The 15,290-nt window shown below is 37.0% G+C and overlaps 1 protein-coding gene across 7 annotated transcripts in view; it reads right to left on the bottom strand.

The window, feature by feature from the left end:
- DENND5B (DENN domain containing 5B) overlaps positions 1 to 15,290 on the bottom strand; it is a 199,561-nt gene that overhangs the window by 49,556 nt on the left and 134,715 nt on the right. For 2 of the 7 annotated variants that reach the window (XM_025455527.3, XM_025455528.3), the window contains 4 exons: positions 14,424 to 14,507; positions 12,320 to 12,470; positions 1,586 to 1,679; positions 664 to 774 (listed from right to left, as the gene is read on the bottom strand). In XM_025455527.3, coding sequence (XP_025311312.1) covers positions 664 to 774; positions 1,586 to 1,679; positions 12,320 to 12,470; positions 14,424 to 14,507 — 440 coding nt within the window. Of the gene's footprint in view, positions 1 to 663; positions 775 to 1,585; positions 1,726 to 12,319; positions 12,471 to 14,423; positions 14,508 to 15,290 lie in introns of those variants that run through there. The other 5 variants (XM_025455531.3, XM_025455532.3, XM_025455529.3 and 2 more) reach the window with 4 other exon arrangements.

Below are 15,290 nucleotides of genomic sequence, written 5' to 3'. Positions count from 1 at the left end.
TCCATTTAACTTTCGGCAAGTCTCTTGGACTTCATGTCACGTTGGACAAGGTGACTTCAAAGGTTCCTTTTAGAACTAAGATTCTATATTGATGACCTGATTTTCTAACCACATAAAATACAGACAATGAATAAAAGAAGTAAATTTCAAACTAAAAAAAAAAAACAACAACAATAATACCCCCCCCAAAAAAACAACCACAAAAAAACCAAAAAACATATCAGGAAGGGTTCACTAAAATACTGTGGAGATAAAACCCAGCCAAAAAAGAAAAGCTGTTCAAAAACAAATTATTTCTGTATTTCTGCAGATGTGTAAATAAAAGGAAGTTTGAGTATTTCTCCTTTGGAAGAACAACAACATGCTAGTCTGGCCCCTCTACAACTCCTCTCCCTTCACTTGCCAAAATACCACAAATTAGGAATTCAAATGATCAGTTTTACCTGTCAACTGTATAGAATTACTCATGTTAGCATACACCACCGTGAAAAGGTACCAAACACAGGAGGAAGTGGAGAGCAAAACGGAGAGGCTGACAGTTCACGTCACAAGGTGATGTGAGGCATTCTAGAGCTATGTGCGCACACACACACGTGGATAATTCAAGGAACACCAAAGAGAACTCAGGAACATCTGCAAAGCACTTTCAGGCAAAGAACATACCAGGCAGCACTCAGAGAAGGATTTTTTAGGAAGTCGTGCAGGAGGAGGTGGACCCTGATCCCACTCCCAGAATGCCATGGAGTTCTGACAGACCAAAAGTTCCCCGGAAGGCTAAGAGGATGGAGAAGTGCCAATGACAGAAAAGCAAAAAAGAAAAGGACAGGGAGAAAGAGACAAGCAAAACATGCATGCACATGATAAAGTCACAGCAAAAGGGGAGAGAAGAAAATATGGTAGCACAAAGAAAAGCACTGGACAGATTACACTTCAGTTTTTAAGAAAATGCTTAAAATCATAAATGTATGAACATTTCAACAAAAAAGCAATATATATTTGGAATGATGTTTTCTGCTTTATTTCTAAACATCTGAGTTTAGAAAACAGTTAACAGATGTTCTGACTGCAATTTTCTTTGATCACAATAATCAAACCTTATATAATTATTCAAATGTATAAATATGGTTTTATTTTCAAGTACTACAAATAAAGCATAAGGATTTTAATTAAAAAATAATTTCTAACACTTTAAAAATGGGTGTCAGCAAGCTTAGGATAAAGCACAAGCAAATACATTTTTACTAAGTATAAATTATGTTTGAAACTTTAAAAAAATCTGTTTCTTGTATATATTTTTTTTCCCATAAGAGACATATTGACCAAAACTTTATTGAAAACTTAACCTTTACTTGATGCACTATACAGGGAGATTTGCTTTAGAGCCTTATTTTAGGTATATTAAAATTACAAAAATGGGGAAAATGGTGTTTTCTGCTGTAAGTCAGTACAAAAATATTACTACTTTAAAATGAAACTGAACTTTTGTAAAAGAATGAGGAAGAACCTGCACAAGGACAACTGCTGGGCTGAGTTAGCTGAGTTGTGGCTCTTGTATGGAGGCATCCCAGAAAGGCAGCCCACATACCTCCCTCAGGTCGTTGTCCAATCCAATGTGCTCAGAATGTTGGCGAAGGCGGTCTTTCCTGCGCTGCGCCGTGGCACTCCGACTTACCCAGCGACTGGAAAGATAGCCATACCCAAGAAGGTGCAGGTTAAAACAAACAACTAAACCAAAAAAAAAAAAAAAAAAAAAAAAAAGTGACAACTTATCTTTAAACTAGAAAAAATGTACTGTTTAAAACAAAAGACTAACAATACTTGCTTTTCAATCAATTCTTTAAATATAGAACAGCTTTATTGTGATATAATTAAATACCAAACAATTCATCCACTTAAAGCATGTAAGTCAGTGGTTTTTATTATATTCAGACATGCAACCATCACTACAATCAATACTTTTTCAAAAATGAGGTTAAAAAAATACACAGTATCTCCTCATAATGATCATTTCCCGGACACCTGGGTGGCTCAGCGGTTGAGCGTCTGCCTTGGATCCCGGGGTCCAGGATCAAGTCCCACATCAGGCTCCTTGCAGGGAGACTGCTCCTCTCCCTGCCTCTATCTTTCATGAATGAATAGAATCTTAAAAAAAAAATTATTTTCTTTCCACTTTAGTGTCCAACAGAGCCACAAATCTGAATGAATACCATCCTCTTCTCTGTTCTATTTATGCAGATTAGTTATTTCTTTCAGGACTCCCCAAGAATCACTTTACCTGCCCTTGATCAACTCTCTCACATTCCCCTCAAAAAATGTTTCAAACCTTTCGCTTCATCAAGTGACTCCCCTCAACTGATGGCCCACCCTTGACTCCTTCCTGCCCTCTACTTAATGTATACACATAGATACCTCTCATCTTCCTTTAAATCAATCACAAAGTATAAAATGTATTGGTCATGGCTCAAAACTAATTCTGCCACCTAGAAGAAACTCCCTGACGCATTCTCTCTTGACTTCTTCAACCTGCTGCATTAATCATCTCTTTTTCTGTATCTTCAATTTTTCTCTCTCATCTGAATACTTCCCTTCAGCTGGTAAGCAGGTTGATCTCTCTCTTGGCTCTTGAAAGTTATACTTAGTTTCTTTCTTCACTCTTCTCATGAAAAAATTCTTAGCCTCAACTTTTTACCTTTGGATCTTCAGTTTATCTAAATCAGCTTCCCCTGACAATGCTCCTGAAGCCATTTACACCTCTAGCTGCCATATTCAGAGCAATCACTCAATTCTTTGCCAACCCAAACTCTCTGCTATACTTAGCACTACCTTACACCTCCAGCTACTTTCAACTATGTCTGTATTTCCAATGGGGTCAGTTCGGTCACATGTGAGCCTTTGTCCTGGTTTCCTCCCACTTCTGTTCTTCTTTCAGATAGCTTCAATGCACAAGAAAGTGTTGATTCCTCCAAATCTAAACTGTCTACCCCTCTTACACTCCCCATTTGTATTAGCTTTGTGTTGTATTTATCTCTATTTCCCACAAAATCCTCTCTACTATAAACTCTTGAAGGGCTGGTATCATGTCTGTCAGCTGTTTTTTTTTTTTTTTTAAACAATTTATTTATTTTAGAGAGGCGGAGAGAGCATAAGCAGGAGGGGCAGAGAAGGAAAGGGAGACTCTCAAGCCAACTCCTCACTGAGCACAGAGCCCCATACAGGGCTAGATCATGAATCTGAGATTAGGACCTGAACTGAAATCAAGAGTCGGGTACATAACTGACTGCACCGTCCAGGTGCCCGTCAGCTGTTTCACTGGCAGTCTGTACATCATCTGGCCCTTCTATGAATATACTCTAAATAAATAATCAGAGATTTAGTTCAATATTTAGGTTTATAGATGTTCCTCACAGCATGAATATAACAAAATTTACTTCCTTTATTCCAAGACTCACATTTTGGCTTCTAAATGTTCCTGAATTAGGATGTGTCTCTTTTTCCATATGCATGTTTAATGTATAATAGTTCCAAAAAGTTTTTGAGTTCATAGCAGGTCTTACAACCAAGTTACTCAAAATCAAGTAATTGTGTTCAAAACAATCTATATGTTCAACAGTAGGGGGTGCTATATAATGAAAGATACAGTCACAAAAAAAATCAAATTGCTAGGAATATTAATATGGGAGACTGTTGATGGTATAATAATGAGTGAAAAATCAAGATAGGGCAGCCTGGGTGGCTCAGCGGTTTAGTGCCGCCTTCAGTCCAGGTCGTGATCCTGGAGACCAGGGATCGAGTCCCATGTCGGGCTTCCTGCATGAAGCCTGTTTCTCCCTCTGCCTGTGTCTCTGCCTCTCTCTCTCTGTGTGTCTCTCATGAATAAACAAATAAAATCTTTAAAAAAAAAAAAAAGAAAAGAAGAATCAAGATAAAACACTGTATAAGTAATATGCTAATTTTGTTTTTAAAAGTGTGGACATGCACATCAGGATCCATGCGCATGGATGAGGAAGAGCCTAACAGCAAATCTTAACATCTCGTGGTGATGGCATTATGGGTGTTTTAAAATTTACCCTATCACTTTCAATTTTCTAATAAGCATATATTATTTTATACCAAACTATTTTAAAAATTCCTCAGATTTTGACTTATTATTCTCATGATTATGTAGTCATCACACTTAGTTCTAAGAATATCTACTCTTGAATATATTCTTGCCAGCACAGAGCCGTACACAATGTAAAAAATGAATTTATACTTTTGCCATTCAGGAAAAGTCATATTGTATTACTGGCAGTTCATTACTTTTAATTTTTTATTTAATAAAGTATGCAATTTACAAAAGCTTAAAATGAGAATACAGCTTTTTTCTTGCTTTTAAAATAGGGATCCCTGGGTGGCGCAGCGGTTTGGCGCCTGCCTTTGGCCCAGGGCGCGATCCTGGAGATCCGGGATCGAATCCCACGTCGGGCTCCCGGTGCATGGAGCCTGCTTCTCCCTCTTCCTGTGTCTCTGCCTCTCTCTCTCTCTGTGACTATCATAAATAAATAAAAGTTAAAAAAAAAATAAAATAATTTATGCATGCCTTTGGTTTCAAGTTTCTGAATCATCTCAGGCTACTAGAGAACACTGAATAATTATGATAAAAATGATAACGAGAAAGGTAGTCCCCTCTTAAAATAGTTAAGAAAAACAGGCTTATACTGGGACAACAAATACAAAGTCCTAGTGATAGATCTTTGAAGTGGAATCCTTGGAACTGTCCCTATAGCAAAGGATCAAAGTTAGACTATAAAACGATACAAATAGAACTGCAATGACTGAGAAAGATCCAGAAAAAACATATTAATACACTGACAAAGATTCTTTATATATTTTTTTTAAGATTTTATTTATTTATTCATGAGAGACATAAAGAGAGAGAGCAGAGACATGGGCAGAGGGAGGAGAAGGCTCCCTGCGGCGAGCCCGATGTGGGACTCATCCCCAGACCCGGGATCACACCCTGAGCTGAAGGCAGATGCTCAACTGTTGAGCCACCTAGGTGTCCCAAGATTCTTTGTTTGATCAAACTTTAGCTAGGCTCTTGAACTTTCTCCTAGGTCCATCTTTGCACTCCCTTATAAAATCCCATTTAACAAGAGCCTTGCTAAGTCCATCCCCCCTCCCCGCCCCAGTATATGATCATTCTCCATATCTGATCAGCTTCTACATCATTCATCACCTTCCACATGATGTCTGATCACTCAGGCCTACCTTCAGCAAGAATCCGGTTTGGGTGGTTTAGTCAAAATCCCCACCCCTCCTCCTTACCTTTGATGTTTCCTCTTAGTAATTTTCTCTCTATTCTGCTACTTGATTATAAATTCCTACTTATCCACATTATATTTGGAATAGAGTTCAATCTCAATCTCTTGCCCACTGCAATGGTCCCTACATGGCCTCCCTCGAATAAAGTCTGTGTTACCGTCTTCAAACAAGTGTCATGAATATTTTTTTCTTTAACAATTTTGGTTTCTTTTTTTCTTCTTTAACAACTTTGAAGTAGAATATAAACACAGGAAGATAAATTTTCATGATAAACAAAGGGGAAATATAGGTTAACAAACAAAATGTTCTTAAGAAATAGCCCTGTAGAAAAACATCAGTGAAAGACAGCAAAATTTGTTCAAGAATTTAAAAAACTAGGGTTCAAATAAATAGTAAAATTAGGAAACAGACTATAAGCACCAGCTAATGAACTTAAATAATAATTAAAGAGAAGGAATAGAATATAAGTGGCAGAACAGTTCCCTTGGCAGGCAAAAGTGGAAAAGGCTTTAGGTAAAGAAAAGGATAAATATTAACTTACATGATAAAACTAGCATCTTACTATACACTCTGTGGCACAAAATGTCCTATTTTATTTTCAAAACAGGAATGTAATCATCTGCTTAAGAAAATTACTATGAAATCTATACACTCTTGGTCTTATTAAGGAATTGCTTTTTTCATTATTCAGTCTCATTTACTAAGCATATTTTTACCAAAGATAATCACGTTTGCTAAAATAATAATGACTGCTTATTTGCTCTTGTTTTGTAAGCAGCATATGAAATTCTAAGACTTGATCAACCAATTTGCAGAGGCATGATTATACATCTCTTTATCCTGCAATGAGTTCTTAGGTCTTTTCCCTTTCAGACTACAATCTACCTGAAAATGTAATACTTGGGACTTAGTCTGGAAATAAGAGACCTTGGGATTGTATAGAAGATTATAAAAGCAAGAGGGCAGCCTGGGTGGCTCAGCGGTTTAGTGCCGCCTTTAGCCCAGGGCCTGATCCTGGAGACCCAGGATCGAATCCCACGTCAGGCTCCCTGCATGGAGCCTGCTTCTCCCTCTGCCTGTCTCTCTGCCTCTCTCTCTCTATTAATAAATAAATAAAATCTTAAAAAAAAAAAAGAAAACATGGCAGTAAAAATTGAAGTTGAACTCTTCCCTCCTTAAAACTCCCTACTTCCCTTTTCTTTTTCTTTTTTTTTTTCCTACTTCCCTTTTCTGCTTTATTTTTCTTTCTTTCTTTTTTTTTTTTTTGCTTTATTTTTCTTCACAAATCTTATCACTGATAGGTTACTTGTTTTACATATTAAGTTTCTTTGTTTGTTTCCTCTTCCTTAAAAGCAGGGATTTTTGTTATGTTCATTGCTCAACTCCCAGTGAACAGGGCACTGCCTCACATACAGTAGAAGTTCCATCAATATTTGCCAAAATGAACAAACGTACAATCTAATGTTATTAAAAGGAATTAAAACTCATTTAAATTAATAGTCTACTAATATGAAAGTAATTCAAACAATTAGGATATTTTACAAACAAAAAATAAGTAAATGGATGATTAGTTTGTTCTGATGGAAAATTCTCATTCACTTCTGAAAAACAGAACATTTTATATCTAGTACAATCATCTGGGAAGTTTGAACCTCCTAATGTTCAACATCTTTTAGCACACTTTTAAGGTCACAGTTTTAAAAAGTAGGAATAGGGGATCCCTGGGTGGCTCAGTGGTTTAGTGCCTGCCTTTGGCCCAGGGCGTGATCCTGGAGTCCCAGGATCAAGTCCCACATTGGGCTCCCTGCATGGAGCCTGCTTCTCCCTCCGCCTGTGTCTCTGTCTCTGTCTCTCTCTCTCTCCCTAATAAATACATTTAAAAAATAATAATTAAAAAAAAAAGTAGGAATAGCTCTTCAATGGAGGGTAAACTCCTACAAGTTAACTAAGATAAATAAGATAACATTTTCAGTCATCAGCTATTTACTTCTGTCTTGTGAGAGGCATATTAAATTATCTCTACAATCTTCCTTTCTAAGACCTTAGCATAAACACTTGCATTTTCTACAGGAGGGGAAGATTTCAATGTGAATACATAACTTTTCCACCTCTCTCGTGAAATCCTCCTCCATTACTGACTTCATTAAAGTTTAGACAATCTATTTAAATCAAAGCCTTTAAAGATCAATAATTCTGTTTTTAAAGATTTTTAAAATTATTAATTAGAGACAGAGAAAGAGAGGGAGAAGCAAGCTCCATGCAGGGAGCCTGACAGGGGACTCGATCCCAGGTCTCTAGGATCACACACTGGGCTGAAGGCAGCACTAAACTGCTAAGCCACCAGGGCTGCTCCTTTTTTTTTAAAGATTTTTAAAAGGATATTGGACTGAAAGTTTTCTAGAACTCCAGGCTTTATAAATGAGATATCATCAGGATGCCTGGGTGGCTCAGCAGTTGAGCATCTGTCTTTGGCTCAGGGCACCATCCCAGGATCTGGGATCAAGTCCCACACTGGGCTCCTTGTCAGGAGCCTGCTTCTCCCTCTGCCTGTGTCTCTGCCTCTCTCTGTGTCTCTCATAAATAAATAAATAAAATCTTAAAAAAAAAAAAAAGTCTTTAAAAAAAGAGAGATATCAAGAACATGGTACCTAGAGCAAGGAGACCTGAGTTCCACTCCTAACTTTGCCAGTAACCCAAGTTCAGACTCCTCTAACACATAAGGCCATTGTCTTCATGGTTAGGCTATTTGAACTCAACCACTGCTTCATGTAGTTCTTCACTAGGGAAGATGGTGCCTACAAATGTACCTTGCTCTGCAGAGTATTATCCTATCTTCTTTGGGGCCACCCCTCTTAATAGAGTCGTTTAAGGCAGACGTGAGGTATCTGAGGGCTCTTTCATTGCGGAAGATCTTGTTACATTGGGTACACAAAACAGAAGTGGCACTGAGTCACCTGAATTTTCAGAAGGCAAGTAGAGACTCAAAGAAGGGAATAAAAAAAGTAGAATTATGCCTTTTGACTTAAGTGGCCCAAACGAAGTCATATTAAGGTTCTTTTTTTTTTTTTAAAGATTTTATTTATTTATTCATGAGAGACAGAGAGAGAGAGAGAGAGAGAGAGAGAGAGAGAGAAAGGCAGACACAGGCAGAGGGAGAAGCAGGCTTCATGCAGAAAGCCCGACATGGGACTCAATCCCTGGTCTCCAGAATCAGACCCTGGGCCTAAGGAGGCGCTAAACTGCTGAGTCACTGGGCTGCCCCATATTAAGGTTCTTGAAAGGTAGCTTAAAAGTATGATGTTTCTTTCAGATGACTTGTAAAAGTATGTATTAAAAAATTTTGGTGCTTATCTTTCTTTCCCATAGTACACATGTATGTCCAATATTTTAGGCTATTCAAAATTTCTTGGGGGCAACCAAAGCAGTTTCCAACTCCAAAAGTAACAAAAGTCATTTGTCACCCTTGTTTTGAAGTAACTGAGCCAGACAATATATATACGTGGTATATCACTTAAGGGCCTGGGCTGGGCCTAGGTTTGAATTTTAGTTTCACCACTTCCTAGCTATGTGATCTTGGAGCAAGCTATTGAATTTCTCTGAACCTCATTCATAAAATGGATAAAGCAATATAGATTTTATATATAGGGATATGTTTGTAAAAATGAGCTAATGTACTCAGTGCAGTCTAGCAGAGAAGCCAGTGTAGAATCAGCTTAATATGAGCTATTAATATCAATAAAACATAACCACCCCTCTCCTGGAGTGAAGAGGTCTCCACTGGCAGGAAAGGTCTATTTGGAAGCAGACAACATGAAGGAAAGAAGAATAATTACTTGACAGAGGATGAAAATTTCTAAGTTTTCTGACTGAGATCTGTTAAGGGGTATATATTTATGATGATACAGAACTAGACTCTGAAAGGAAAAGAAGCAACAATGTAAATGGTACTGTAACTCTTTTTTTTTTTTTTTGGTACTGTAACTCTTTTCCTTAATCCACACCTATCACTTTTTCTCCTTTGATGCGTTTGTTATCACTATAGCTTTCTCCATTTGGAACTAAAATGAATCAATCATTTGACACATTTAAGAAACATATTTTAAGGAACACCTTTAGCTAGGAAAATGCTAACGGTTTCATTCCTTTCAGGTTATTAAAAATAGGGTATTAGCAGTACAAACACAAGAATACACAAGTATTACCACACGTACATGCACCCTAAGAAATCCCAAATACCACACTACCTAGCTTAGAATAGTGTTCATCAAATTAAATCAAGTGTTACCATCACATATTATATAGATAAAATTACTATGTTTTCCTTTTTCCTGACCAATAGAATCATAACGAACATCATAGGAAATAAAGAGGCAAATATCGGCACGCCTGGGTAGCTCAGTAGTTGAGCGTATGCCTTCAGCCCAGGGTGTGTTCCTGGAGTCCCAGGATCGGTCCTGCATCGGGCTCCCTGCATGGAGCCTGCTTCTTCCTCTGCCTGTGTACTCTGCCCCTCTCTGTGTCTCTCATGAATAAATAAATAAAATCTTAAAAAAAAAAAAAAGAGGCAAGAATCAAGAATTTGCAACACAGAAGTTAAGTAGTTCACCTGAAAAACAAACATCACACTTTTAAACCATCTTTCGAGAATCTTCACATTACTTATTTAGTTTGGGCCATTTAGGTCAAAAGACATAATTCTACCTCTTTTTTATTCCCCTCACTGATTCTCTACTTAGCTTCTAAAAATTTAGGTGGCTCAATGCCATTTCCATCTTGTGTATCCAATCTTTACCTCAGTCTTCCCTCCCATTTCTTTGCCACAGCATGGCTTTTTCCATTCCTCCTCTAGCCACTTTGGTAAGATGATAGGTGTTGTAGAATGTTAAAAGAATACTTTCAGGTGAGGGACGTGTGGGTGGCTCAGTGGTTCAGCGTCTGACTTTGGCTCAGGGCGTGAACCCTGGATCGGGGATCGAGTCCCACATTAGGCTCCCTGTGGGAAGCCTGCTTCTTTCTACTCCTGCCTATGTGTCTGTCTGCCTCTCTCTGTGTCTCTCACAAATAAATAAATAAAATCTTAAATTATTTTTCAGGTGAGAAAGGGGCAAATGATTCCAACTTGTCTAAGGTTCCTAAGCTGGTTAGTGGTTAAGAATAAATTCCAGAATTACTTATTTGATTCCAAGTTCTTTCTTTGAAACTTACAGTATTTCTCCTTTAATACCTTTGTGTCTTTTCTTTTTCTTAAAGATATATATATATATGTGTGTGTATATATATATATACACACACATATAATATATTTATTTATTTATTTTTGCGAGAGAGAGAGAGAGAGAGAGAGAGAGAGTGAGTGCCGGATAGAGCACACAGAGGGAGAAGAGGAAGGAGAAGCAGACTCCCTGCTGATCAAGGAGCCCAACATGGGCTTTCATCCCAGGATCCTGGGATCATGACCTGAGCTGAAGGCAGATGCTTAACCAACTGAGCCACCCAGACACCCCTCTTTGTGTCCTTTCTTGGAAAACCCTCCTTTATTTCTATTTCTCACTTGCTAGTTTTTTTTTTTTTTTTAATGGTGAAAAAAAATATCTATATTTAGATTTAGCCAGCTGGACTCAGTTTACATGATCCCAATTTTGTTGGCAACATCCAAAGCATCAGAGTCAGGAGCCAGTAGAACATATGTCTTCTTCTCTCCTGATCAGGGTGTTGATCTTGGCAAGTCAATGTTGTAGAGCTTCTTCACAGCCTGTTTGATCTGGTGCTATTGGCCTCGACATCCACAATGAACACAAGTGTGTAGCTGGCTTCTGTTTTCTTCACGGCTGACTCTGTAGTCAGGGGGAACTTGATGATGCCATGGTGATCAATCTTGTTTCTCCTGGAGGCACTCTTTAGAGGGTATTTGGGCTGCCTCTGGAGATGCAATGTCTTGGTCACAGGAATGTAAGTGACATACGGATCTTCTTTTTGTAAATGTGGATGCCTTTCAGCATCACTTTCTTGGCCTTGAAAGCCTTAGCTTTGTTTTTTGCTTTGGGAAGGGCAGGGGCTTCCTTCTTCACCTTTGGCACCATCTTTGCATAAAAATATTACTCACTTGTTAATTAAACACTATATTCACCTAAAGTTAAGAATTCCCCTAACCCAAATAATTCTTTCAATTCTAATCACATTTAGATATTTTCTAAATGGAATCATCTGTCATAAAAAATAACAGGGTTTATCTTTATTTTTTGATAATTTTTGCACTTGATTCTTAAAAAAAGGTGGTGTTCTAGGTTGAACTATGCCTACCTCTCTTCCCTCCATGACATGTTGAAGTCTTAAACTCAATACCTATGACCATGAGACCTTATTCGGTCTTTGGAAATGTCATCAAGTTAAGATGAGGTCATTAATATGGGGCCTAATCCAACAGGACTGGTGTCCTCATAAGAGGAGGACACTAGGACTCAGACATAGAGGGTTATGAAGACAGAGATAGAGACTAGAGTTAGCACTGTTAGAAGTCCAGGAATGCCTGAGGCCAGCAGAAGTTGAAGAAGCAAAGAAGGCTTCTCCCTTAAAGTTCTTGGAGGGAGAATGGCCCTGCCAATACCTTGATTTTGAATTTCCAGTTTCCAGAACTGTGAAAGAATAAATTTCTGTTATTTTAAAAGCTACTAAATTTGTAGTACTTTGTTACAGCAGTCCTAGGAAACTAATACAACAGTGAAAGTATACATTTTCTAATTCCATTAGACAGTATTAGCATTATATTTAAAGTGAAACTATTCCCAAGTGCACATTACTTTAACAAAGAAAAAAATCTCTAGTCTTTGGATTTTCCACATGATGGAATTAAAGTCAAATACTCACAGAATGACAATCCATATTCCAAATGGATTGATTTGAAGAAAGTGATCCAGATCGATAAGATATTTAATGACTTCAGTGCCCCATTCGAGCTGCACAGCATTGCACCCTTCTTATCCCTTCAACTCACTGCTCAAATGGAGAACATGCTTACTTGTTATTAGTTGGTCCTGTTGCCAAGACATCAGACTGTAACTTTGGAAAGAACCCTTGCTCATATTTGCCTTGACCGATTTTCATATCAAGCAGATGTGGATGGATTGCAGTGTGATCCATTTTCATTAGTCGCTGCTCAATTGATTGGGCTAAAAATTAAATTTATAACAAATTAGAGACATTTCATTGGCTAAACCTTAAAACAATGTTTCCTCCACTCATGCACCAATAAGGAACTCAATCTTTCTTACATTCTAAGATAGATTTTCATAAAAGCTCTTGAGAAATCAGTGTGATGTAAGTATAAAGAGGTTAATTTCAAGTGAATAGTAGATGACTAATTTTCATGGTATTTTCTGCCTCTGACAAAAGCATGGCAGCAGGGCTGAAAATCTACAGTACTGAAACAAGTTTCCCTTAAGTGGAATATCAGTATTTTAATACTTCAATATTAAATATTTAAGAAAAATATTTTCTTAATGAAAATATGGTTCTAAGTACAACTTCTAAGAAAATGATGGCAAATAAAATATTGGCTTTGAACTGAAAGGGAAGGAAAAGCAAGCACAGCAGCCTTATATTACTTTATTTCTTTGTATTGTATTAAGATTCATTAAATATTTCTAGTTCTCCATTTGTGAAAACAAGAAACTATAAAGTTTATTACTTCACTTTTAGCAACACATTCTCGTTAGTAGGAGTCACTTAGGAGTGTTTATTAGATCAAGAGGGGTAATGCAGAGAACAGTAAAATAAGCAGGCATTTAGAAAATGTCCAGAGGATAAGCAACTGACCTTCTGAAGAATAAAATAAGCCAATGTCAAAAGATAGGAATCATTCAATATTTCTATTTAAAACAACTTAAAGTAAGGAGGATATCTCAAAGACCCAAAAAATAGCAAACTATTTCTCTGGTAGAAAAATCAGTTCTTAAATGTTTTTATGAACTGAATTTTCAAGAGAAAAATGCATTTGTGAAGCAAGACTCTAGGTCTTTAATCCTTTGCCTACAGATTATTAAAAGGAGAGAACAAGCAGTAATTGTGGTGGTATGATAAACAGAACGCACTCTGGGAACTGCTAATCTTGAGATTTAAGAGAAGTAAAAGGTATTTTTATAAGTATTTCATGGAATAGTTTATTTTGCCCATTTCAATTATCAGCAGATTGAGTACTGCTGGTTATTCCTCATACATAGTTTTACAAACTTTCTTTTTGAGCAGAGAGGGGTCTGTCCATGACATATTCCACCCTTGTCAAAATAACATGTTTGATACCATTTGTGTGACATAAATGCTTCACCTAAGCCAGTTGCTTGTGCTTGATGACAGCATTTAGGGATGCTTTGCAGAAGTCCCTATTAGCTCCAATGACTTAAAATTCACAATATTAGATACCTACTTCAAATTTCCCTCATTTTTCCTTTATAATTCATATGAGCTTATCTAAAACTTCATGAATTTCATTTTATTTTTAATGTGTAACTTGTAACTTTTCTTAAAACACAGTCCATATGTTCTACGTTGGGCGAAAGAATGCCATGTTTTAACATGAAATGGTATTTAATTTCCAATGATGCCCTCTGGCTCTCCACAACCCTATCTATACTCTCAGCGCTTCCTAATATTTATAAAACACTTAATTAACAGATGGCTTAGGCAAAATAAAGCTTACATTCATGGCATGGAATCCTCTGAAGTCCCTGCCAATTTTTTGTTCCATGAAATACTACAAAATTCCATCTCTGCCAATGAATGGTTCTGTTCTCATGAAAGGAAGAAAAAAAGTAGCTTCAGTTTTTCCGCTGGATTTAAAATGACAGAGAAATCCATCTGATATGGAGTTATTCTCCTTTAGTAGGAAGATATTTAAAAACAAGAAACATGATTCACAATGAGTTATTTTGGGGTTTATACTGAAGATTGCCATAGGGAGCATAATGCAATGTTACTTTTCAGTAATTATACCACCCGTGAATACTGAACTTTCAGAAATTATTAAATGCCTGCTTTAAGAGGTCATGGGTCTGTTAGATCTTCAAGGGTTTGTGCCAATGCTCATTTTCTGTGATTGGTAAGAGAAAAGAAAAACTCTGTATTACTATCAACTTGTCTTTCTGCACAGAAATCATGAGGTTCTGGTGCCACAATATCAACAGCAGATAGCCTCTGCCTAAAGTGTTCACCTGCAAATTAAAGTTCTTTTTAGTTAGAGGCAAAACAAAAATAAAAGCAAAATAACAAAGGATGAACCCTCCCCCAAATCAATAAAAAACAACAAAACGCCCATCTTTATAGTTTTTGTTGGGGGGTGGGAGGAGGATAATTTTATCTGATGAAATCAGTAACTGCACCATTTATAGGGGATAGACAGAGCCAGCTGTCTCCTTTTACTTAAAAAAAAAAAAAAAAAGTCTTTGATAAATTAGGTTCCTGGGAGACTACTGCTTTTGCCTAATCTCATTTCCATATGTTAAACCTATAATGGTATATTTTCAAGAGTATTACATAATTTCTGTGATGACAGTGGGAATGTCAAACTTTTTGAGAAGCTGACAGAAAATATATTTTAATTGAAAAGATTTTCTGGAGGCACACAAATAAAGGAATCAGTGCTTAGCTCCATTAAAAAAATTCTGTCAGGAAGGGAGGAATGAAATTTTCTCAACAAGGCATTATATTATTCACATGGCTATTAAATCACTGAAAGTCATACAGTTCTCTGAACAGGCACAGACAATCTCATTCATTCCACTCCTTCAATTTCCAGAAACACAGAGGTAACTGCTACTTCCTGAAGAGGCTCCAAGGATCTACTCTACTAAGTGGGAATACACCAGAATGATGTTTCAGCTTATCAAAAAGACCTCTTAAGATTATATAAAGACATCATTTACATACTTCTTTCCTTAAATACGCTATAACTACAGCATCACCACTCCTGTGACTTTGATCTATTTAAATAAAGT

The sequence above is a fragment of the Canis lupus genome, chromosome 27 (genome assembly GCF_003254725.2).
Source record: "Canis lupus dingo isolate Sandy chromosome 27, ASM325472v2, whole genome shotgun sequence".
In the NCBI taxonomy this organism is placed as follows: Eukaryota; Metazoa; Chordata; class Mammalia; order Carnivora; family Canidae; genus Canis; species Canis lupus.
Note: the sequence above shows the minus strand (reverse complement) of the source record. Positions and strands in the feature narration are given on the sequence as shown.